This window comes from Anabrus simplex, chromosome 2, assembly GCF_040414725.1.
Source record: "Anabrus simplex isolate iqAnaSimp1 chromosome 2, ASM4041472v1, whole genome shotgun sequence".
In the NCBI taxonomy this organism is placed as follows: domain Eukaryota; kingdom Metazoa; phylum Arthropoda; class Insecta; order Orthoptera; family Tettigoniidae; genus Anabrus; species Anabrus simplex.
Window position 1 is genome coordinate 767,768,388 of NC_090266.1, and position 23,489 is coordinate 767,791,876.

Consider the following 23,489-nt stretch of genomic DNA (forward strand, 5'->3'; position numbering starts at 1 on the left):
GGCCGACGTGCTGTGAGCCAAGGAGGCTCTGTCCTTTACTATTAAAGAAACAAATATTTTCCCCCGGAAAATTCACTTCAGTGAAAAAAAGTGAATTATTTTTATGGGAATACTTATATCTCAAAACTGAAGTAAACACACGTGAACATTGGTATTTGGAATCTCCTTTAAACATAAAGAAACACGCCTTCTTTTTTTTTTTAGGGGGGGGGGGGTTAAGTCAACTTAACCGCGGTGGGGTGAAAACGGAGGTGGGACCAATTGCTTTTACTGTTCCTAATGCACTTATAAGGAGCCTCCGTGGCTCAGGCAGCAGCGCGCTGGCCTCTCACCGCTGGGTTTCGTGGTTCAAATCCCGTTCACTCCATGTGAGATTTGTGCTGGACAAAGCGGAGGCGGGACAGTTTTCCTCCGGGTACTCCGGTTTTCCCCGTCATCATTCATTCCAGCAACACTCTCCAACATCATTTCATTTCATTTGTCATTCATTAATCATTGCCCCAGAGGAGTGCGACGGGCTTCGGCAGCCGGCATAATTCCTATCCTCGCCGCTAACTGGGGGCTTATTCATTCCATTCCTGACCCGGTTGAATGACTGGAAACAGGCTGTGGATTTTCAATGTACTTATTCTGATCATAAACCGATCATTTTTAATCTTTCCTGGGTTCGTTTACAAGAGCCATCTTTTCCTTTGGAGAACCTTCTTAGATTAGATTCTTCTGGCATATAAATAAAAATTTAAACACATTTGAAATAAATGATAGGAATGAGATTGACTGTGCAATTGTTCACCCCTTAATAAGGTGAATAATGCACGGAAGTGTGTCATTCGTATCGCCAAAAGTCCTGCGCACTTGCCTACGGGCGACAATGGTGCTGTCATACTGTCATCATTGACAATGGCAGCAGATGTAATTTACCGCCAAGTAGCGGTCTTGCATCTTGCTGTGGAGTCCAGAACAATAATAATAATAATAATGTGCGGACCGGTCCGCGCTGGAAACGGCTCCTGAACGGGTAATGGCTACGATTGCAGTCCGGCCGCCGGTTCAGTACTGCCAAGGCATCCAAGACGACACCACGCCGGATCTCCTCAAGGATATGATCCACATTAAAAAAGCTTATAGGAAAAGATGGCAAAGATTTAGGGACCCAACTGACCGGGTGGAATACCTGGACCTAGCCCGGGAAGTACGAGATCGATTGCTGGAAAGAAAGATTGAAAAATGGGAGGAAACTTGCCGTAATCTATTAGAAAACGAGTCAGATCGCGAATTTTGGCGGATGCTCTTAGAAAACCACTCAGATCGCGAATTTTGGCGGATTAAGTATAAAACAATAAGCATTCAATTATAAATTTCATTATAATGCCGTAGCGAAGCACGGGTATCTTGCTAGTTAATGATATAATAGAAAGGCCTTGTTTGTGGGATGCCTCATCAAAGGAATACAGAGATAAAGCGAAGAAAGCCGACAGTGAATAGGTGGACACAGTATTTTTATTCTTGAAAGAATTTACTTAGTTTCCAGGAACTCGAAATTATCTATAATTGTTCCGAGTGCATCGAAAAAAAAAAAAAAAAAAAAAAAAAACCTAGCATCCCTACGCTCCCAGTACAGTCGAGAATTGCAAAAAGTTCAGAAAAGTTGGAAGTCGGGAACGGGAGCGGACAAAGTTTATACTTCAAACTGGTTTGCTTTTGAAGCAATGAGCAGGATGAGGGGAGGAAATATACCTAATAAAATTGTATTTCTAAATCGTAACAAGAAGCAACAGTGGCAATAACAAAGGCCAAATCCTCTTCATCTTTTTTCTTATTGCTAGTGGCTTTACGTCACACTGACACAGATAGGTTTTATGGCAACGATGAGATAGGAAAGACCTAGGATTTGGAAGGAAGCAACCGTGGCCTTAATTAAGGTTCAGCCCCAGCATTTGCCTGGTGTGAAAATGGGAAACCACGTAAAACCATCTTCAGGGCTGCCGGTAGTAGGATTGGAACCCACTATCTCCCGCATGCAAGCTCACAGCAGCGTGCCCCTAACCGCACGGCCAACTCGCCCGGTAATCCTCTTCATCTGACTCCACTGTCCTTGTTTGAAAATACTATAGACACCACCTAAATGTATTACCACAAATTGATATAATGAACTACCTGTATATAGACAAAGGAAGTCAAGTTTAACATGTTCATTATATGTGGACACAATGCTAAATGAAACAGTATTCAACATTTAACATTTTGATGGTGTCACCAGTTAACATTTAATCAGTGGAGACCGGCCTTTACTAACACCTTTTGGTATCACTTTCAATGCTACTGTAGTCATGATTTGTTTCGCGTTATTCCATATTCGTTCACAAACTTCATAATTTGTTTCATCAATGTCTTCTATAGGATCTTGCCCCAGAATATCAAATCTGTCTGTAATTTCCACATTATACTTCAATCTTTCATTCTCCTGCTTCAGTTTCTCGGTGTCAACTTTGCATCTTTCCTCAGTCTGTGACTTACAAGAGGTTTTCAATTTAATTTTAACAGAAGCAATTATCATATTGTGATCAGATTCTATCTCAGCTCCTCTGTAAGCTCTGATATCAATTATGGAGCTACTATGTCTGTTATCAATTAGTACGTGATCTATCTGATTGGCAGTCTTACCATCACACGAATACCACATTTCCTTATATATTTCAATTTGTTTATGTGGGAAGGTGGTTCCCACAGCACAATGAATATTATTAAACACAAACTGCAAACCAAGCTTGCCATGAAGCACTTGAATGATCTCTTGATGATGATGATGATGATGATGCTTGGTGTTTCATGGAGCCTAACATCTAGGTCATCGGCCCCTAATGGTAGAAATCAGATGAAATGTATTGAAAAATTAAAAGTCCAAAATCCTCCACTGACCAGAATTCAAAACGTGAGGACGAAGAAAGAATAGATGGATATGAATTTAAAACAATCAGTGAATCCGATCCACAATGCCTCACATTCACAGAAACTGACGTAAAACAATAGTATTACTGACCAAGGGACTGCTTCTAAAGCTTAATATGGAATTGATGATGCTTGTAGTCTAAAGGGGTCCAAAATCCAAATCATCGGCCCCTCATAATGGTACTTATCGCTAGGAAAGTAGAACCATGGTATTTGACATGTTGTGGTACTAATCAGAAGTAGCGTAGACTCGCAGTATTCCACACATTATGGTACTACTCACAGGTAATGAAATTCGAACATGTAATACAGACCTATGGTGTTTCGCACATTGCGGTGCCATTTACAGGCAACACAAACCTATGGTGTTCATCACATATGTGTACTAACCACAGGGACTCGCACTATCCTGTGGTGTTCCTAATATAGTGGGTACTAACCACAGGCAAACCAGAACCATGGTGTCGTTTCCCCATGGTGTCGCTCCTATAAAGTGGTACTAGACATAGGTACTGTATAAGGCAGCAACTCACTTTGTTGTTACTAATCACAAACCTATTTGGTACCTAACATAGTGGTACTAGGCGCAAGTAAAAGCGACCCCTGGTGCTCCCCGCATGGTGGTTCTAATCACAAGTAGTTTCATGGTTCTAAGACAATCATCCTTTGGTCGCCCCATTTAGTCGCCTCTTACGATAGGCAGGGGATACTGTGGGTGTATTCTTCGTCTGCGTCCCCCACCCACGGGGTCGTGTGCTTGGTCCGCGAGAGGTATTTTGTTTCCCTCAAGTCTGCCGGCAAGCCGGTTAGGACCCCCCTATCTGCCACCCGGGATGCACCACGTGGGAGTATCACCTCTCCCCCTGCTATGCTAGCATAGTAGGTTCATGGAATGATCTCTTGATGATATCTTTAAATGGACCATCTATAAAGGATCTGATGCAACAAAATGTATTGATCATTGGTATTTTGGTGGGAAATCAAACTGGCACATATAGTGTAGTGTAAATTTGCCTTGAAGGCGACTGTCGACTATTTACATTAGTATATCTTAAAATATATATTGTTTCAATTCCATTCTTATAACTGATAGACTAGACTACTTAAGGACACATTTCAAAAACAATATGTAGCGATCTAGCCTAACCTGTGTTTTTCATAATCTTTATTTGCAAAAAATGTGCTGGCTCCTGATAAAAAGGGGCTGGCTACTTATTTCTATTTTTTTCTACCCCTGCTGTATCTGAAAAATAATACCAGTGTGAATTACAATAAATTAACATAATAAATAGAAAAGAAAAACAAGACTGAAAATATACTACAATTCAATCTACGCTTCTGTCATTCCACATGTATGTGCTAGTATTTTAATTTTACTGTGTTGTATCTGAAAAATGATATCAATATGAAAGTACAAGAAAGTAACATAATACAGAAAAAATTTTCAGAATTAAATTAAAAACATCTAAACCAGTCTTCCCTTATTACTCACTCAGCTTGAGGTTGTATTCTTGCAGACTCAGTATAATATAAAATAATTTTTCCTTTCCTTGAATTACAAGGGGTTTGTTCTTTTAATTGTATTAATGAACTGGAAACAAATAAACCAACTGCATCCAGAATAGACTCCTACTGTTTCTCCCTTGTCACAAAGTCAGAACTGAAGTGGCTTGTTGAAGGAATTTGCCTTCTTCTCGCACAATCAGTTTAGTTTTCTGACCTCTTGATATGCTACTATCACGTGGTGATGATGGTGAAGATGTAGCAAGTAACACTGGTGGTAGATCACTAGATGTTGATGGAACTGGTCTCATCACTTCCCAATCTCCAATGACAGGGACTTCATCAAGGGATGGAACAGCTTCACAAGCAAATTCAACCTGAAATGAAGAATAACTGTTAAATGTTGGATTCATATTTCAGTTTTCATAATTTATCATAATATAATACTAGGACATAGGAAACAGAATGTTAGTATTAATTTTATTAAAATTATAATGGTTTCAAGTTGAATTAAAATGTTACTAGGCCTACTGTATTGTATAAAATGAACATATATACAGATATTCTGTCATATCATGTAATAATAATAATAATAATAATAATAATAATAATAATAATAATAATATCCTATTCTTACATAATTCTTACAAATTACCATACTTACTGTATTGGCTGTTCCTTGGGAAGCACTGTGTGTTCTGGAGAGAGCTGCACTGCTGGTCGCTTTTCTGGGCTGGACATAGTCTTTCAAAAACATAAGTACCACCTCCACTTTTCTTCGAACAATTAACTTTATTTAGTTCTGCGACAAATGCGGTACGTAAACTTTTCATTTTATTAATTATATCACCATTTGTTGTGGATGGTCTAATTTCTTTTAAAGCCTCGCGCACATTTACCATGGTCATTTGTCTCGCATGTTTATTGTGGTATGAGGACGACTTCTTAATGCAGAGGCATGATTCTTTCCTGTAGGCCTCAATCAAGACATCTATTGCGACTTTAGACCACTCCATAACTATTAAAAACAAATAAAAATAGAAACAACTACAATATAGCATGGTCCAATGGCATGCCACTTACAAGCAATTCCCTGGTATGCCACTAGATGCCATACAAGGTGTACGTTCACACAGACGCATCTCGATGTGGTGCCATCTACGGTACAAGAAATGTCCTCGTCTGTTCATGGCTTAACAGAATGAAAATCTACAACCCGCTTCCGGTTCGAACTGAGTCAGGAATGGAATGAATGAAGCCCCAATCTAGCGCTGAGGAAACTGTTCCAGCTGCCCAAGCCTGTCAACACTCCTCTGGGGCAATGATTAATAACTGATGGATGAAATGACATTATATTGGAGAGTGTTGCTAGAATGAAAGATGACAGCGAAAACTGAAGTACCCGGAGAAAAACCTGTCCCGCCTCCATTCTGTCCAGTACAAATCTCACGAGGAGTGACTGGGATTTGAACTACGGAACCCAGCGGTGAAAGGCTGGCACATTGCCGCCTGAGCCACCGAGGCTTCAATTGTGAGAGTTTTTAGTGATTTGTTAGCAGATTTCATGTCTTTATGGACTCTCAATAAACATTTACAGATAGGAAAGAATATCCTAACCCACATTCCAGACATTTAAGTCAGAGTAGCCTCCAATGGGATTTATTAAGCACTAAAGCGAAAATGTTGTCAAAAAATTAATTTAGTAGGGCAAAGTGCGGTGAATTTTTTAAATGTGTGTGATTACCGAGTTTGGTTTGATTAAGCTGTTTTTTTTTAAAAATTTCAATGTAAATTTCAATAACTTCCTTAAAGTTCAAGGATTTGCTTCTAATTTCGATGTGTGAAATTTTTAGATCTGTGTCGATGTCTCGGAAATGGTGCGAGTTGTTGAATACATGTTCTCCAAAGGCTAAAGGCTGATTGTATCTAATTGCATTTTTTGTGTTCTTTGTATCTTCATCTAAAAGGAACAAAGTAAACAGGAAGGTAGTTGGCATTCAAGTCCCTATTACCAGTGTAATAAAGAAGCATAGACTTCAGTGGCATGGGCACATTATCAGAATGAAGAGCAAGAGACCTGTCAGAAAATACTTTGACCTTACAGTCCAAGGAAAAAGACCAAGGGGAAAGGCAAGGAAATGCTGCATGGACACAGTGAAATCAGATGTGGAGGAGAGAGAGGTCTGAAATGGGAAGATGCCTTGAAGAGAAGATGTAGGCAGACAGAAGCGATGGTGAGTGCTTGTACACTACACCCGGGAAACTGAAGATGGAAAATTGGATGATGAATGTGGGTTAGGATATTCTTATCTATAGTAAATTCTCTGAATTTATGCAGTGTCTTCACAAATGAAGGCGTTTTATTAGGTTATTATTTATCACTAAATATAAGGTCTTTAAAAATATTTTAAAATTCTATTCCATTGTTTATTTTATCAAAATCATTATCTTATATTTACCACCTAATACACAAAAATACATTGTTAAGATGAAGAAGCAATACTTCCACTCCCCTCTCCAATGAAAAGAATCAATGCCCATAACATTCATCTCACCCTTACTCCCCCCCCAACGGAATAAAGTTATTGCTGCAGAACATAATTTCACATGGTTCGCATTAGCGCTTAATGAATCCCACAGGAGGCTATTCTGGTTTAAATGTCTGGAATGTGGGTCAGGATATTCTTATCTGTGGTAAATTCTCTCAATTAACACAGCATCTTTGCCAATGGAGACATTTCAGAAAGTTATTATTTCTCACTAAAAGTAATATCACATAAGATGCTCTTTAAATCAGTTCCTTACTTTTATTTCATCAAAATCATAAACTTACATTTACTCACTCTCTCATACATTAGAAGAAGAACTACTCCTGATCCCCTCTCCAATGTACAGAGTCAATGTGTATAACATTCCCCTCACTATACTGCTTCCCCTCTCCACGAAACAGAGTTACTGCCTACAGAATCCTCCTCATCCTCCTCCCCCCCCCCCCGACTTAGCTAACAAGGCCAAGACCAGAACTAAAAAACTGGCTGCAGTCCAAACACAGGTAATAGTATACTTTTTTACAGGTACGTTATTGTGTTTTAATTAGTGTTTTCGACATACTGAAAAGCTTTTAAGTCACATTAACTAAGTAGACACCGAAAGGTATGGCTTCCTTCTTAATAAAACATGCAATATATGCACATTGTATGCACTTCCTATTAAATCCTCACTCTTAAAATTAACACACTCCCTAACTCGACTCAAAACTGCCTAATTCTCCGATTCCATCATCAAAAGTCAACAAATTCCCTAAAAATTCCCCAAGCAAAGGTGACACTTGGTGTTAGCAGGCAATGATACTTCATAACAGCAGTAATTAAAAAAGAAGTGTTTAATTCAAATTTCTAGTTTATAAATTACACAAATGACAACATTATTATTGAACATATATGAATATACTGAAACATTACTGAAGATTACGTAAGTTTCTTGTTGTAGAGTATTTTCATTTTTTAAACTATTTCTGTATATTCCTAAACAAAAATTGAAAATTCATTAAATATCTTATCTGCATCATTTTCACTGCCTCGAAGTTTTATGTATGAACATTTTGCCAAATGATTTTTCATTCTGATGACTTGGCCCTCTATTTCATAACCATATTTCTGCATTTGGCTCTCACACCTTTCCTTGGTTTCTTTTTAATTTCATCAAATGAAAGCCAAACAATAATATGTTTTCAAATTGTCATACTGAATTGTTGAGCTTAATACACTCAAATGATAAAACGCAATGATTAACACACCCACACTCAGCCACTAAACTTCATGAGCCTCCTTGCCTCACAGCCTGCTCCAGCATTTAGAAGGAGATTACCCTTGTAATGGCAATTCCCATTTGGAAGGGATTTCTCTTGGAATGGGATTTCCCATTTGCAAGGGGATTTTTCAGGGTATGGTCCGTTACTCATTAGGTTAGTATGAATAGAATGTTGAATTAATTAATTGGGCTAATATTACAATAAGATAAATGAGTACAGTTCTTGTAGTAATTAGAATTACATGTCAATTAAGAAACAAGACATTTCAAAAATACGAAGTGTGTTCAAAAAAAGACCGAACTTTGTAAATTGCGTTCAAACCGCAACATTGAGCGAGTTGTGACTGTGGCGGCGCCTAGCGGCAACTTCTGACAACAGACCGCTGCTTTCCGCATTCCATTGCCTGCATTATCAGTTGAGTTAGAGCCCCTGAAGTGATTGCGTGTGTCACATGTTCGTCGAATTCTATAATGGAACAGCTTGAGGAACAACGCGTGTGCGTGAAGTTCTGCTTCAAAGTTGGGAAAACGTTTGTGGAAACATTTGAAATGTTGAAGCTAGCATACGGGGAGGAATGCATGAGTCGTACACAATGCTATGAGTGGTTTAAACGTTTCAAAGATGGTAGAACGTCTGTCACTGAAGACCCTAGGCCTGGGCGACCTTCCACATCAACAGACGACCGCCATGTCGAGAGAGTTCGTGAAGTGATTCGTGGAAATCGTCGTTTGACAGTCCGAGAGGTTGCTGATCAGGTGTGCATCAGCGTAGGATCATGTCATGCAATTTTAACCGAAAAACTTCAGTGCTAAATTTGTCCCTCGTTTGCTGACTGACGATCAAAAAGAGAACCGAGTCAGCATCAGTCAGGAAATGCTTGCTAACGCAGATGCTGATGACAACTTCCTGAAGAACATCATCACTGGAGATGAGACGTGGGTGTACGGTTACGATGTCGAAACCAAACGGCAATCATCACAGTGGGTGGGGAAAGGTTCTCCTCGACCGAAAAAAGCACGAATGAGTCGTTCAAACATCAAGGTGATGCTGATTGTGTTTTTTGATTGGAAAGGCATTGTCCATCACGAGTTTGTACCCCGAGGCCAGACAGTGAACAAAGAACTGTACCAGAATGTTTTAACGCATTTGAGAGATGCTGTGCGCAGGAAGAGGCCTGAACTGTGGGAAAACAAATTCTGGATGTTGCACCATGACAATGTGCCAGCACATGCCTCTCTCTCGGTCCGCAGTTATCTGGCAAAACACCAAATTCCTGTTGTGCCCCATCCGCCCTATTCTCCCGACTTGGCTCCAGCAGACTTTTTCTTATTCCCCAAATTGAAAACCACCTTGAAAGGACATCGTTTCCAAGACATTGAAGAGATCAAGGAGAATGCGACGAGGCAACTTCGCGCCATCAAAGAAAGTGCATTCCAGGAAGCATTCCAAAAGTGGAAGAAACGTTGGCAACACGCTGTTGATAGTGTAGGGGACTATTTTGAAGGGGACAGTCTATGAAATGATGTAAGCTACATAATAAAGTTTTTCTAGCCACAGTTCGGTCTTTTTTTGAACACACCTCGTATACCAGGATTAGTAATTCTGGTTTGAACCAGCTAACACTGCTCTATACTACTATTTCATCCAGTTAGAATGTACAGCCTAGATGATAATGCCTTCTCCCTGACCCTGAATACCAAGTTTCATTAACTCGTTCGGCAAACTTTCATTTTATTCATACAGATATTGGATATTTCTTATCCTTAATTAGACAGGTGTCTGAAGTTTTGAATATCATCCAGATCTCATTAAAAACAGGAATAAAACTGTCAGTGGAGATGGATAATAGTAGTATCAGGTCATGTATATTTTTGTTTATTACAATAATCCCAGCCTTTGGTGAAAAATGTGTGCTAACTGAACACCTTGAAGTTCTGAGTCACTATTCATGGCTGTCGGATGTGTAGTTTCAAATGTCACCTGTTTGGCGTATCACTTTAATTTTTCTTTTCATTCTGTATAAAGCTCTACTACATAAATCTTGATATTAAAAACAGATCCCGAATAATACAGCATCAATGAAGAAATTACGGATAATAAGTAAGTTTTGTATACTGCATGCGAAAGGACTAAGGACCAAGGAAACAATATAACAGGAGACAGAAATCCATGCCCTTTTGGATTTCCATAGTCCAATGTCCATCACAAAAATGATTGCTACTTCTGTTCAAGAAATGTATCGGGATTCAACATCAGGAATAAACTGAAAATTAGACACACTGAAACACAAAAGTCATCCACAACAAATGGGTCATACTCACATTCCCTTACCACTGTCCATACTCACATTCCCTTACCACTGTCCATACCAGAAGACAATGAGAAAATTTTAACATACATGAAGATTTTTCACCATTCACTTGTATTTTACTCAAACCGAGACAAATTATTTGGTCATAGAAAAGAGAAAAAAATAAAAGAATCAAAATTAATAGTAAAAGAATCCCCTGGCTCTTCAATCTACATTTTCAGTAACACAGAGGAAGAATTAGGAAGTTACAGATTAGAGATGGGGGGCCAGCTGACTTATAGCAGTGACATACCTAATTTAATTAATGATTCTTATTTTAAAGGACCTGGTTTCAAATTCGACTCTCTGGCATCCGACAAGATTTAATTATTTAACTGAAAGAAAGAACACAATATTTTTTAAAAATTTTTTTATATACCCCTCGAGGGAGCTTGTCAACCCCCAGAGGGCGCGTTCCAAGGTGGCGGACAAGAGGCCTAACGGAAATGTGGGCTGGTGAAGATACCTCAGAAATGAACCCGGAGACCAAGAGGCAGCCCTAATCCTGGGGCTTTACAAATACTGGGACACCCTCTCTCCAGGTGTCATAAATATGGAGGACCCGAATTCATGGTTATGAGTGAAGTCCACAACGGCAACTACGGTGGAGAAGCTGGAATTTGGAACAGTGCAGCTGGTGGAAGTGGCATCCTAGTACTCGGGATTAGTAAAAGGTATTTTTCCATAACTATGGGCATATATCAGATTTAGCATCTGTTCTCCATGTTAGGAGCAGCTTACATTCCTGCTGGCAGTAGCTTTAAAATGCCTTATGCCAAACTGTGGCAACATGCCAGTCAGTAAATCCGTCACAAACCATGAATCATGTCTACGCCAGTTTTGTCAAATAATGCCAAGGTGTCCCCCAGAAGAGACACGTTGGCCTCGCATGACCGTTGCGACAAATGGACAAGGGCGGAACCAGTTAAAGAAGCTAGCCCAACACAGACAATATTTACGCATTGCCACGCTGAACACTGGGACTCTTACTGGACGCAGTCACGAACTCAAAAGAACAGAAAGTGAACATTACATGTTTTCAAGAAACACACTGGAAAGGCCAGAAATCTTGTGATATTGGAGATGGCTACAAAATGATCTACCATGGCACATCCAACAGCAACGGCATTGCCATCATCATTTGTACTAGCCTGCGAGATCATGTTGCTGAGCTTCAGCGCTATTCAGACCGCCTTATGTCAATTACAATCAACAATGCATCCTCTCGACTTCGTCTCTTCTCTGCATATGCGCCACAATCTGGCGGCGATGACCCATAAAAGCAACAGATTTGGCCGGAGCTACTAGATCATGTTTCAACATGTTGTCGAGATGAATTTCTACTTCTCTGTGGTGATCTTCATTGGCATGTTGGTCACACCAAGGATAGTTATAGCTGCCATGGTGGTAATGGCTACAATATCCAAAATGGTGAAGGAACACGAATTTTGGATTTCGCCAAGGTAAATGACTTGGTTATCGGTAATCAAAAGTGCATCAACCACCCCATCACCTACACCAGTGGTGACTACAGCAGACAAATTGACTCTATCATTGTTCAATGCTGTGATCTCCAATTAACGTCGGATGTGAAGGCCATACCATCTGACTGTGTAGCCCTTCAACATAATCTGCTCACAGCGGATTTAAGGATCTCTAAACATCGCAGAGGTGGAAGGACAAATGCCCCCAAGATAAAGTGGTGGAAGCTTAAAGACCAGAAGCGGACCCTAGCGGGCAGTATAAATTTTCCTCCCGTCGGCCCGAATGTGATCGACAAACCATGGACAACATTATGCAAATCTGTCACTGCAACTACCACAGCAACCATGGGTACAACAAAACCTAGTTCCCACTGTACTGTCAAGCAAACATGGTTATGGACGGTTCAAGTTCAAGAAAAACTGCATGAAAAGAAGAAGGCATATATAAACTGGGTTTCATAAAAGACTCCAGAGAACAGGGTAAGATAGGTCATAGCCAAACATGAGGCTGAGAAAGCTGCTGCTGAATCTAGGCGCAGTCACTAAAATGACCTTTATACAACACTGGACTCAAAAGAAGTAGTGAAAACCATCCTCCGACTAACCAAATAGAGAACAAAGACAGCACAGGATATTGAGCACTATGTGTGCATAAAAGGTAAAGATAGTCAGCAATAACAGGACCAACAGGACATCCTCAAATGTTGGTAACAACACCTTGAAGAGATTTCCAGCACTAAGTTCCACATAGCCTCCTTTTCCAGCAGGTAATCCAACAGCAGGTCCTACCTTGCATATCACGTCAGAGGAAGTCACCAGTGGAATCAAGAGCATGAAGAACCAAAAGGTACCAGGACCAGATGGTCTTCCAGCAGACTTCCGGAAGTTGCATGAATTACAAACAATGAAAATCATTTTTTCCGTATTGAAAGTATCTTAATTTATAATAATATAAGAAATTTATTTTAACTCAACCTATTCAATACAGTACAAGATGTTAACGTATTAGTTAAACATCGTTAAAAATCGTTGAGACATGTTTCGCTCCTTCTGTGGGGCATCATCAGTCATATCAAATACTTCAAAATTCTACCAGACGTCTGGTTGGAAATAATAAAAATATGTTACCTGAGTGAATACATTAAAAAACCTTTACAATCTTATTAACAAAATATCAAAATTAACGAAAAAATGTTACACTAGTGAACACGTTGGTGAATTTTCACTCAAAACAAGGCCGTCCTATTGTACAGTATTGACAATAATGGTAGTTAAAGTCTTATTTGGTGCTAAGTTCGAAGACAGTTTGAATTTTTTTTTTTTTTTGTACAAATGTTGAGAATGAATGCAGAATACATATAATTGCAATTTACTGTACGTGTATTTTACACTGTAAAATAATGTGGAAAAAACATTCCAAATTTGTATTAATATCCATGGAAGAAAAATTTTTTTTTTTTACTCCGGACCTCAATATTACGGTCCTGGTGCATTCTAATCAGAAATAGCTTCAAGATGTGAAATTTTGTATGTGATTTATGATCAGCTCATGTAAAAAATTTTGCAATACGTCGTAATTGAACTTGGATGTTTATATTGACTAATTATATTTTAGACTCAAACAAAATAGTTCGTCGAAGTATCCATGGGCTAATCACCTCCGTTGGACACTCTCTATGAAGACGGAGTGCTAGTGCATGTAAACAACAGTTGATGTTGGTTTCAAAAAGGAACCATGTTGAAAAAAGTAAAAATAATGGCTTGAATGAGGGCGGTTGAAATGTCGTTAAGTCTTCCCAAGTGACTAGTGTTTTTAAGTTTCTCCGTGTGTTTATGTTGTTGAAGTATGGGGTTGCAGTTTTATTGGTTGAATGGGCGACAGTCAAGATGTTGTCTGATGTAATTAATGTTGAGCTGTCTTATGTATGTCAAAATTTTAAGTGTTGTTGGGCTGTTACCTTATTGCTAACCTCTTTGCAATGACCAGCCATGATCAATCTTGCAGCAGACGATGGTCTCTTAGCAACGGGCCACCTGTTCGAAGAGGAAGGGACGAGGTGGGAGAGGTCATGAACTGGTAAAGTCTTCTTCATTTGCACCAGGGGATCAGTTATGTGGTAAGGATGGAACAACTATTTGGACTGTTATAGACAGTAGTGGGAAGCCCCTGGAAGGATGGCTGCTCAGAATGTACTGAAAGAGGAAACAGGGCCCACTTCTCACACTAAGTGTAACGCAGAGACTAATAGCAAGGTTAGCGCCTGGCGTTTATTCATTGACACATCCATGTTGAAGCATATAAAGATGTGCACAGAGGCCGAAGGTCGTAGACAGACAATGGATAATAATTGGTCTATTTCTTTGGAAGAATTAGATACTTTTATTGCTTTGTTATATGCACGTGGAGCTTATACACTTGCTAGTCTAGCCGTAGATCGTATGTGGTCATCTTTATGGGGTCCCCCTGTTTTCACTAACACTATGGCAAGGAACAGGTTCAAAGATATTCTAAGGTATTTGCGCTCTGATCTTCGTAAAACTAGATCCACTCCTTTGCAGACAGATAAATTAGCTTTGGCGTCTGCTATTTGGAATAGATTTATTGAGAATTGTTATGCGTACTATAAACCAGGAGCGAATGTCACAGCTGATGAACAACTCTTCCCCAGCAAAGCTCGATGCAGGTTCACGCAGTATGGCCAACAAGCCAGATAAATTTGGCATAAAATTCTGGCAACTGGTAGATGTTGATGTGTGCAATGGGTTTCCTTATCTTGGGAAAGACGAAATGCAACCCGCCAATGAGTCACTGCCTGAAAAGGTTGTCATGAAACTTATGGAACCATACCTCATGAAAGGACGTAACGTGACCACTGACAACTTCTTTACATCGGTAAAGTTGGCTGAGAGACTGAAAGAGAAGAAAACTAGTATTGTTGAAGGAATCAATCGAGTGAGGAAGGAAATCCCGGAATCAATCAAAGCACTACGTATGAATCTGTATGAGACTGTCGTATTTCAGAAGGAAGATCACACTACTCTCACAGTATATCAAGAAAAAGTGAACAAGAATGTGCTTCTGCTAAGCACTCTACACCCGAGCGATCAAGTCAGTGAAGATAACAAGAAACTCCCTAGTACTACTGAATTTTATAACGGAACTAAGTATGGTGTGGATGTAGCTGATCAAATGGCGCGTCAATACACCACTAGGGCTGGATGCCGAAGGTGGTCTGTACATGTATTTTACAATGTACTTGATCTAGCAGCAATAAATTCATCAATAGTCTACAAGGAAGTTACGGGACAGAGAATCTCTCGACATGATTGTATTCTTGAAGTAATATAAGAACTAAGATCTGATTTTGTGAAGACAAGATCCCGGTTGATTGAACTCCCTACACTTCAGCCTGAGCCTCAGACTAAGGTCCAATGTGCCAGTCGTAAGAGACGACAATGTCAAGTGAACTCCAATTTTAAACAGAACAAAACCTCTGACACATGTTCTTCGTGCAACAAAGCACAAGGCACAACACAAAGTAGTCTTGATTAAGATCACTAAACAACTGAGCTGTAATTCACTTTCCACCCTACTTCGTAATTCACTATGACTACTGCTATAAATATTGAACTGGCAAATTCACTAATAAACATGTATGGTAACAATCTAACTAGTATTTACGATACAATTTTAAACACATGATTTTGACTCTTCTCTGAAAGTTTAGAAACTTTCACTTGTGTGATACATTTCAAAGCATGTATCAGGGTGTAAGAATGGCTTTGCTATGCAACTTTTACAATAAGAAATAGTCTCTTTTCTTACTTTTTGAGCCTTACACGTAACAGAGGCTACAGAACCCTTTTCCTCTCTGCGAGCCATGAAATTACGTCCTTGAAACCTCTCCTGATGGGGTCCAACAGCTTTTCCTTCTCCCCAATCTCATCTGCAATTCTCCCCTTAACAGCAACCCTGTCGTGGACTAAAGAGAGAACAAGTTGCTTAATAAATTTGTTACTTTCTATCAAATCATGTTGATTAATCCCACCGGTAAGAACTACTTCCTCATCGTCTATGTATGCTCTGTCACTTAGGTTATTTTCACACTCATTTGCTATGATTTCACTTTCCTCACTTTCCCACTCATTATCACTCATTTACGGGTATTTATCATCAATATTTAATAAGTGAGACTCTATTTCACTCTCGTATTGAATATATTTCCTACCGAGCTCAATAGCTGCAGCCGCTTAATTGCGGCCAGTATCCAGTATTCGGGAGATAGTGGGTTCTAACCCCACTGTCGGCAGCCCTGAAGATGGTTTCCCATTTTCACACCAGGCCAATGCTGGGGCTGTACCTTAATTAAGACCACGGCTGCTTCCATCCCACTCCTAGCCATTTCCTGTCCCATTGTAGCCATAAGACCTATCTGTGTCGGTGTGACGCAAAGCAACTTGCAAAAAAATATATATATATATTTCTGAGACAGATCGTCTAAAAAGGTTAAACATGAACTTGCAGAATGTAAATAAACTTACATGAAGTACACCAGCATGGAAACTGCGCTTCGGAACAAACACATTTTATAATTCCAAATCCCTGCGTTTAGCCTAAATCAAACAATTCCAACTGAGGTGCTCCCATGGCCCCGGCCGGCACCGGCAGCAGCCCCGGTGCTGTGCTGTAGCCCCGATGAGGTGATGGGGGAAGGGGGGAAGTGGCAGAGGCAGAACCACAGGTCGTCAAGTCAGCGTGCAGCTTACGAAAACAATATTAAGTTATATATGACAATTCTGTGAACACATAAACAATTTATTCTGTACATATATTGCGTTTGCCTTAATCCACTTTTAGCATTTAAGTCGACTGTTGACATCGTTTTGCGGGAACTACGAGTAATTTACCAATATTAGGTACAATCCATTTGGCAGGAGAAATTCTAAGCACAGCCTCTACGACAACATCAGAGTGAGAAGTCCTAGTTCTACATATATTTAAATTCAGAATTGAAAACATCTGTTCGCATACATAAGTTGTACCGAATATTGACGTAAATTTTAGGGCAAAAGCCTGAAGTCTGGGAAATTCTTGTGGATGAACACCTTCGTAAAGGGAAATTAAATCAGTGTTGTAGTGGTAGTACCTGTCCTTTGGGATTGCGTTGCACTGTTTTTTTAACAGCCCTGTTCGGAAATACGATGGTGATTTTTCAGGACGCGCTGAAAATGGGGTCATAAATATATCAAGTTGAGGTGCCATATTCATTTCTTTGAATTGGGCATTGAATTCATGGTGCAAAGTCTGAAATGATGTCTGATAGTCTCGAATATTTTTGTAAATAGACAAATGTAATGATTTTAATGAAGTAAAATTGTCAAAATTTCCAGCTTCAAGCTGACTTTTCAATAACAATCTTTGCATTTTGAAAGCCTTAATTCTATAACACATGGTGCTAATCATTGTGTTTCTCTCTTGCAATGAAATATTTAAATCATTGAAATAAGACGTTATGTCCACCAAGAAAGCGAGGTCAGCTATCCATTGTTTATACCGCAAAGTTAGTTGAGGAGAACCTTTCATCTCCATGAACAGAGCAATTTCATCAATTATTGCAAAGAAGGTTGCTAGCATTTTCGAGCAACTTAACCAGCGCACAATACAATAAAGGAATGTCGCTACATTCTGCCTCGAGATCATTTAAAAATTCTTTGAACTGCTGATGGATCCTTTCAGCAGAAATTTACACATTTTGACACAGTATCCATAACAGAATTTAAAGTTGCGAACGTTTTCTGCACATACAGTAATTGTTGTTGATGTAAAATACAATGTACTGCATGGAGTAGGTGGGGAAGGAGGGGAACGGTGCTGCTGAGTGCAGCGCTGGTGCCCCAGCACTAAGTGCTCGAGTTGGAACAGCCTGGCCTAAATAAAAGCCCTATCTATATGCTCCTGACATCTATTAGCTAATATTTGAACCCTAAGAGGAAACATACAGTCGTAATTCAAAATTCCGGATAAACATGTCTATCGCTCGCGCGGGAGTATACGGGTTCTGGATAAGAACGTGTAACGCTTGGCTAAGGTTAAGAATAGGTTAAATGCTGTGACAATGAAGACCAAGAGTGCAGCGGGGCTGGGGGATGCTACAATGCTGCTTAGAAGTGATAACGCCGGCACAGTGGTGACGTGTTCAGGGCCAGCTTTAAGCAAAACAATACCAGTGGGAATTATTGAGGCTCGTGATAAGGAAGCTCCTTAGAAGAAGTTAGAAGCTGGTTAACAACGGAGTAGGCTCCCACAAAGATATGGAAGTAGGTATGGTAGATATGGACCCATATAAAAAGAGCAGCTGCAGAAGTGAAGTTCTGTTTAGTCGGCCATGAGTGAATTACATGACAGCCAAATGTGTGACCGTAGTAAGTAAAACGGTCTTGAATGGAAGTGCAGCAAGCTGTGTAGTGAACTGCTCTGTGAACAAGGCTGCCCTGTGAGAAGCTGTGTTGGAGTTTGACATGCCAGAGAGCTGTGCGTTTGATTATGGTCATGAGTAAAAACTGTGGTAAATGGAAAACTCAAATATGAGTAAGTATGTTCATAACTGTAATTTATAGTTCAATAAATTTAGTCATCGGAGAAATAAGCTACCCCTCTGGGCAGTGATTTTAGTTTTAAGGACCCACATGACCTGCCACAATAACTTATATAATTCCTTTTAGCAGACAAAAAAAAAAAAACATAGCATGACATTTCTTGTTATTTCCTGCTTTACCTACTTCCTGACAGGCTGCAATCCTAAATTTTGAAATGAATATTAATAATTAATTATATTACGGGAGAGCAACCTACTAACATAAAAAGATTAAAATGTTACCAATTTTACGTCCTAGTAACTACTTTTACAGTTTTCGGAGATCCCAGGTGTCAGAATTCTTTTGAATTCCTCTGTGTGACAGTAAATCTACAGGCAAAAAACACCTTCATATACTACTGGACTGAGCCAGGATGTAAATTTGGGCTCAGAAAGCCAGTGTTCTACCATTTGAGCCATTTAGCTCAGCAGCATGATGAACAGAGCTGACCTATATTCAGAGGAGATAACTAAACAATTTGATTGTTATGAAGCTTAAAGAAGAATTAAAAGCAGAGGCCCCTAAATAAGAAACTAGCACTCATTGCGCACAACTCAAACGTAGATAAGTTTTGCTATATTAAAAAAAAATTCCTCATAATATAATTGCTGAAGATTTGCTCCAGCTTTCCCCAAGGTAAATGATTAATTATAATACCTGTTTTCAGCCAGTTTTCCATTTGCAGCTTGATGTTCTCTCTCCACAATAGATTCTGTAGTGAGTGGAGGGCTCCCATGTCCTGTTGAGGCAATGCTTGTATGTTCAATGTGGTAAGCTTCATTTTTTGGAGGTTTGGAGTATGAAGAATCTGGAACACGATTTTAACTCTTGGAAAAAAAAATATACAACAGGTAAATTAAATTTATGGTGATGAAAAATGACCAAACAACCATGATTAAAAAGAATCAAGACTCGAAAATCTAAGAGATGGACAATTAATTTCTCTCCACTGTTGTATACAGGATGGAAGATAATGGTACTATCATACAGTGTGAGATTATTCCACATGGTAATGTACATATAACATATATATTCTTTTCTTGGATAGAGCACCATTAAGCCAGAACAGAATAATTATAGTTGAATGCTTGCAGTGATTTTCTGTGCTCACGGCTTGGAACACAAGGCAAGTGACTGAACAAAGGAAAAAGTAAAAGTTACATTAACAACAGCATGTTGGTCTGTTTGTTGTGAATGTACACACTTAGCTGGAAATAAATTACATCCGTCCAGTGTTGTGTGCCTTACACAAGCTTAGGTGGGGCAGCAGTAAGGGGAGGGGTAGACCGGTTATACTGCTGGCAAAGAACTTGGAAGAAGGGAGTGTGCCCACATGTTGTATAACTAGTGAGTGGGAAACTAAGGCACTGACCAAATTACCATGGGAGTATTTAGATACGACTATAGTGTATGGAAAATTTAATTAACGCCAAAGACACTGCTCGAGTGAGCGCAGAACAATATCCGCAATGAAAGGTACTCCACAGATGTACGATTTTAGCAGCTGTACAGAGAATAACCAATACAGGGAATGTAATGCCCACTCTTGCATGTTTTCACCGAGATGTGCTCTTTGTGCATAGGAAAGAATATTATAACTTGTAAAAGAGGATCCCAGCAAGTGTAGTCAACAAATCATAGTCCTGGTAGAGTTATCCCATTGGGACTTTTTACAAACATTAAGGGAAGGCTTGCAACATCCATACTATCTGCAGCAAGTTTAATGCCTATTGGAAAGAGATTACCTAAGACATGTGGCATTCAGTGAACGGGTCCTTAGTTAACCCCTGGTTTTAGTGCAATATGTTTTGTTCACTGATGTTTTATGAGGGAGACATCTTCAATTTTCACTATATGTAGAAATTACCAGACACTGTTTTCTCTTTAATGTTTCAGGCAGGGATATTGGGAGGCATTATCCTAGGACCTGTGCTACTGCCACAAATACTGAATGGAGCCTTTTACCTACAGTTTCTGCTACTAGAGAAGGTTCCTCTCCAAACAAGATGAAATATGATTTCAGCATGCTGGAGTGCCTTTGCACCTAACCGCTGTGGCATAAGTAATGTATTATTATAATTAATTTGGACCTGACTATATACGAGACATATAATTTTATCACGTGTCTGTTTGGCATGGTTCATCTTCTACGATAAAATGCATTGAGTGCTTGACATTTCTGTGTTGGCAATACGTATGTGTATCGGACTGTAAAACGCACTCTAATACCATCTGTTCACAAACCTTGGAACTTGGATTGTGTACCAACTCTGCTCTCCAGAGAGCACAAACATCGCCTGACATTACCGCCTCGCACGGACTACTACAGAAAGTGACTATCTACTGATTAGAGCTGCTTGCGAGTGGACACTCTGGGAGCCATGTCTGCCTTCCAATCTTTAACATGATGAAACAACCGACCGGCATCAGTTAAAATTGGACAGGAAACCCCCATCAGGGGGTAGTAATCTGTGTGTAAATATTTAATTTGATTCTTCCCTGTGAGCGTTACTAGTCATAGGTCAATAACAGTAAGTAATCTGGGATATATCGCTTCGTGTAAGTACTCATTTTATGAATTGCTTCTGTTAATGTCATTTTATCTTTATGTGTTGTTAATTTATTTCGGTGTACTTCTTGTGATGTGAGTTGTCTTGGTATTCGTTTTGGTACGACAATTAAGCTTCAAGTGGGTGCTGCGTAAATGTGATGCTATTGTTGTCCGGTAACTTCGAAATTTTCCTTTGCCTTTCTAAATTTTATTTTTCCCCTTGGATATATATGTTTTTCTGCGTGTTTGGTGGGTGTTTCACGGTATTATTTCCTTGATGGGTGTGTTGTGACTATTTAAAATTTATCGCGGGTCACTGCTGTGTTTTTATTGCCGCAGCGGTGTTTATTTTCATTTGGTCATTCTGATCTTATTTTCTTCATACTTCATTGCGTATGTTTCGATTCCCTTATGCTCGTGTATTGATCTATGTGCTACGTAATCACTATTTATCACAGTTTCTTTAAAATATTATTATTAATTATTATCAGCAGTATATTACATTTCATAAATATTAAATTCACCTTTATGTTGGTATATTAAGGGTTAGGTTTATATGTTTCGATTATCACTACGTGTTATTAATTAAATTATACTTCACGTTTAATTAGTTTATCCCTATGAGATGGTTAAAAATGTAATATTCTAAGTGGTAGTTATTGTAAAAATTACAGTTTTCATTGAGGGCTTTGGACAGCCCTTGTGTAAGGTATCTGACGTTCGTGGTTCTTATCTCTTCTTCACATTGTTGTGTTATCTTATCGTGACTTGGCAGTAATGTAACTGGCTCATTATTGTCTTATCTTGGGAATTTCTTCTATTTCTTGTGAGGGGTTGTTAATGTAATAATGTATTGTTTTCGTCTTGAGGCGAGATCGTGTTTGACTCTCCTACTGTGTTGACGCCTTGGGTTACTCGTACTGCCTCGTTCTCTAATTTATTGACTATGGGTTGTTAATTTGCTGATTTTCTTGACATTGGATTGTGTTGTGATTTAAATTTAATTTATTAGAGTTTAAATTTTTCTAATTTTGTGCGGGCTTGTGTTAAACATTTTCTTCTGGATTTTATGTTTTTATTTCAAGTGATGAGTTGTGGAACCTAGTTAATGTGGGTATCGCGGGTGAAAGATCCTTTCACTGGGGACTGTCAGAAGCCATTCTAAGTTATTCAATCCATTTTTCATTCCTTATAAAATTTTAAATTTTATTTAACATAATGTATTCTAGTAACCTTATGTCAATTTAGATACAGTCCACCATTTTTATTTATTAATGGAATAGTATTATTTAAAAGAAAACTATATTTATTTAAATTTATTTTATTATTTACTAAATTTTATTTATACCATTAATTGTTCTGTTTACTTTAAAATTTCCCTTATTTATCAAACATTTAAAGATTTTCCATTTTAGTTAATGTAAATTTCATTTAATCTGATTATAGTTTTGTTTTTTGAAAATTGGTGTTAGTTTTGGTGTATGACTCAGCATTTCCCGGGGATCCAAGCCTGTTGTTTTTTTTTTATATGGGATGGGTTTTCAGTGCAGTTTCTTGTTTCTACTTATGTATGGTAAGTTTTATACCTGAGTTGTTATACTGTATTATCGTTTGTTTTTCCTCCCTTATTATGCACGTTGCCCTACTATGGCATTTACCAGCCTAATGTCATTCCCGATAATTGCTTGGGGGCATTGCACCACCATGGTGATTTGCCACTTGGATGAAACTCTTCGTCAGCAATAGAAAGGACACGCAGGCCCTATTATCTGGTTGGCAAGAAGTTCTGGTCTAATTCCCCAGGATTTTCTTATCAGGAGGCACAATAAATCACAGGTGTAACACACAGAAGTGGAAACTGTACAACAGCTAAGGGAACGTTTGAGACCGTGTACATCAGTGAAAATGACGACGTATTGATACGAGTCAAAGAGAATTTTCTACAAAGATGCTGAGCATATATTACAGAAAATAGTGGATGTTTCAATACTGTAAATGCATGTGCAAAGATTTCCACAAAAATAATATTCATGTCTGATTAAGGAATAAATATTTTATAAATGTTGATAAGGAGCAATCTACTTGCATTGTTAGTTCATACCTTGAACACACTGTTCACATTTCCACTTTAAACAACAATCACCACCAACACTACCAATGTTCTTGTAACAATAAATACAGTTATGAAATACAAGTGCCACTTGC

At 38.9% G+C, this 23,489-nt stretch overlaps 1 protein-coding gene across 1 annotated transcript in view; it reads right to left on the reverse strand.

Moving 5' to 3' along the window:
• Positions 1 to 4,762: 4,762 nt before the first annotated feature.
• Positions 4,763 to 23,489, reverse strand: part of LOC137498481 (uncharacterized) — a 65,763-nt gene continuing 47,036 nt past the window's right edge. Inside the window, exons 2-3 of the mRNA XM_068226034.1 lie at positions 19,391 to 19,541; positions 4,763 to 4,829 (exon numbers count right to left, since the gene is read on the reverse strand). Coding sequence (XP_068082135.1) covers positions 4,763 to 4,829; positions 19,391 to 19,541 — 218 coding nt within the window. The remainder of the gene's footprint in view (positions 4,830 to 19,390; positions 19,542 to 23,489) is intronic.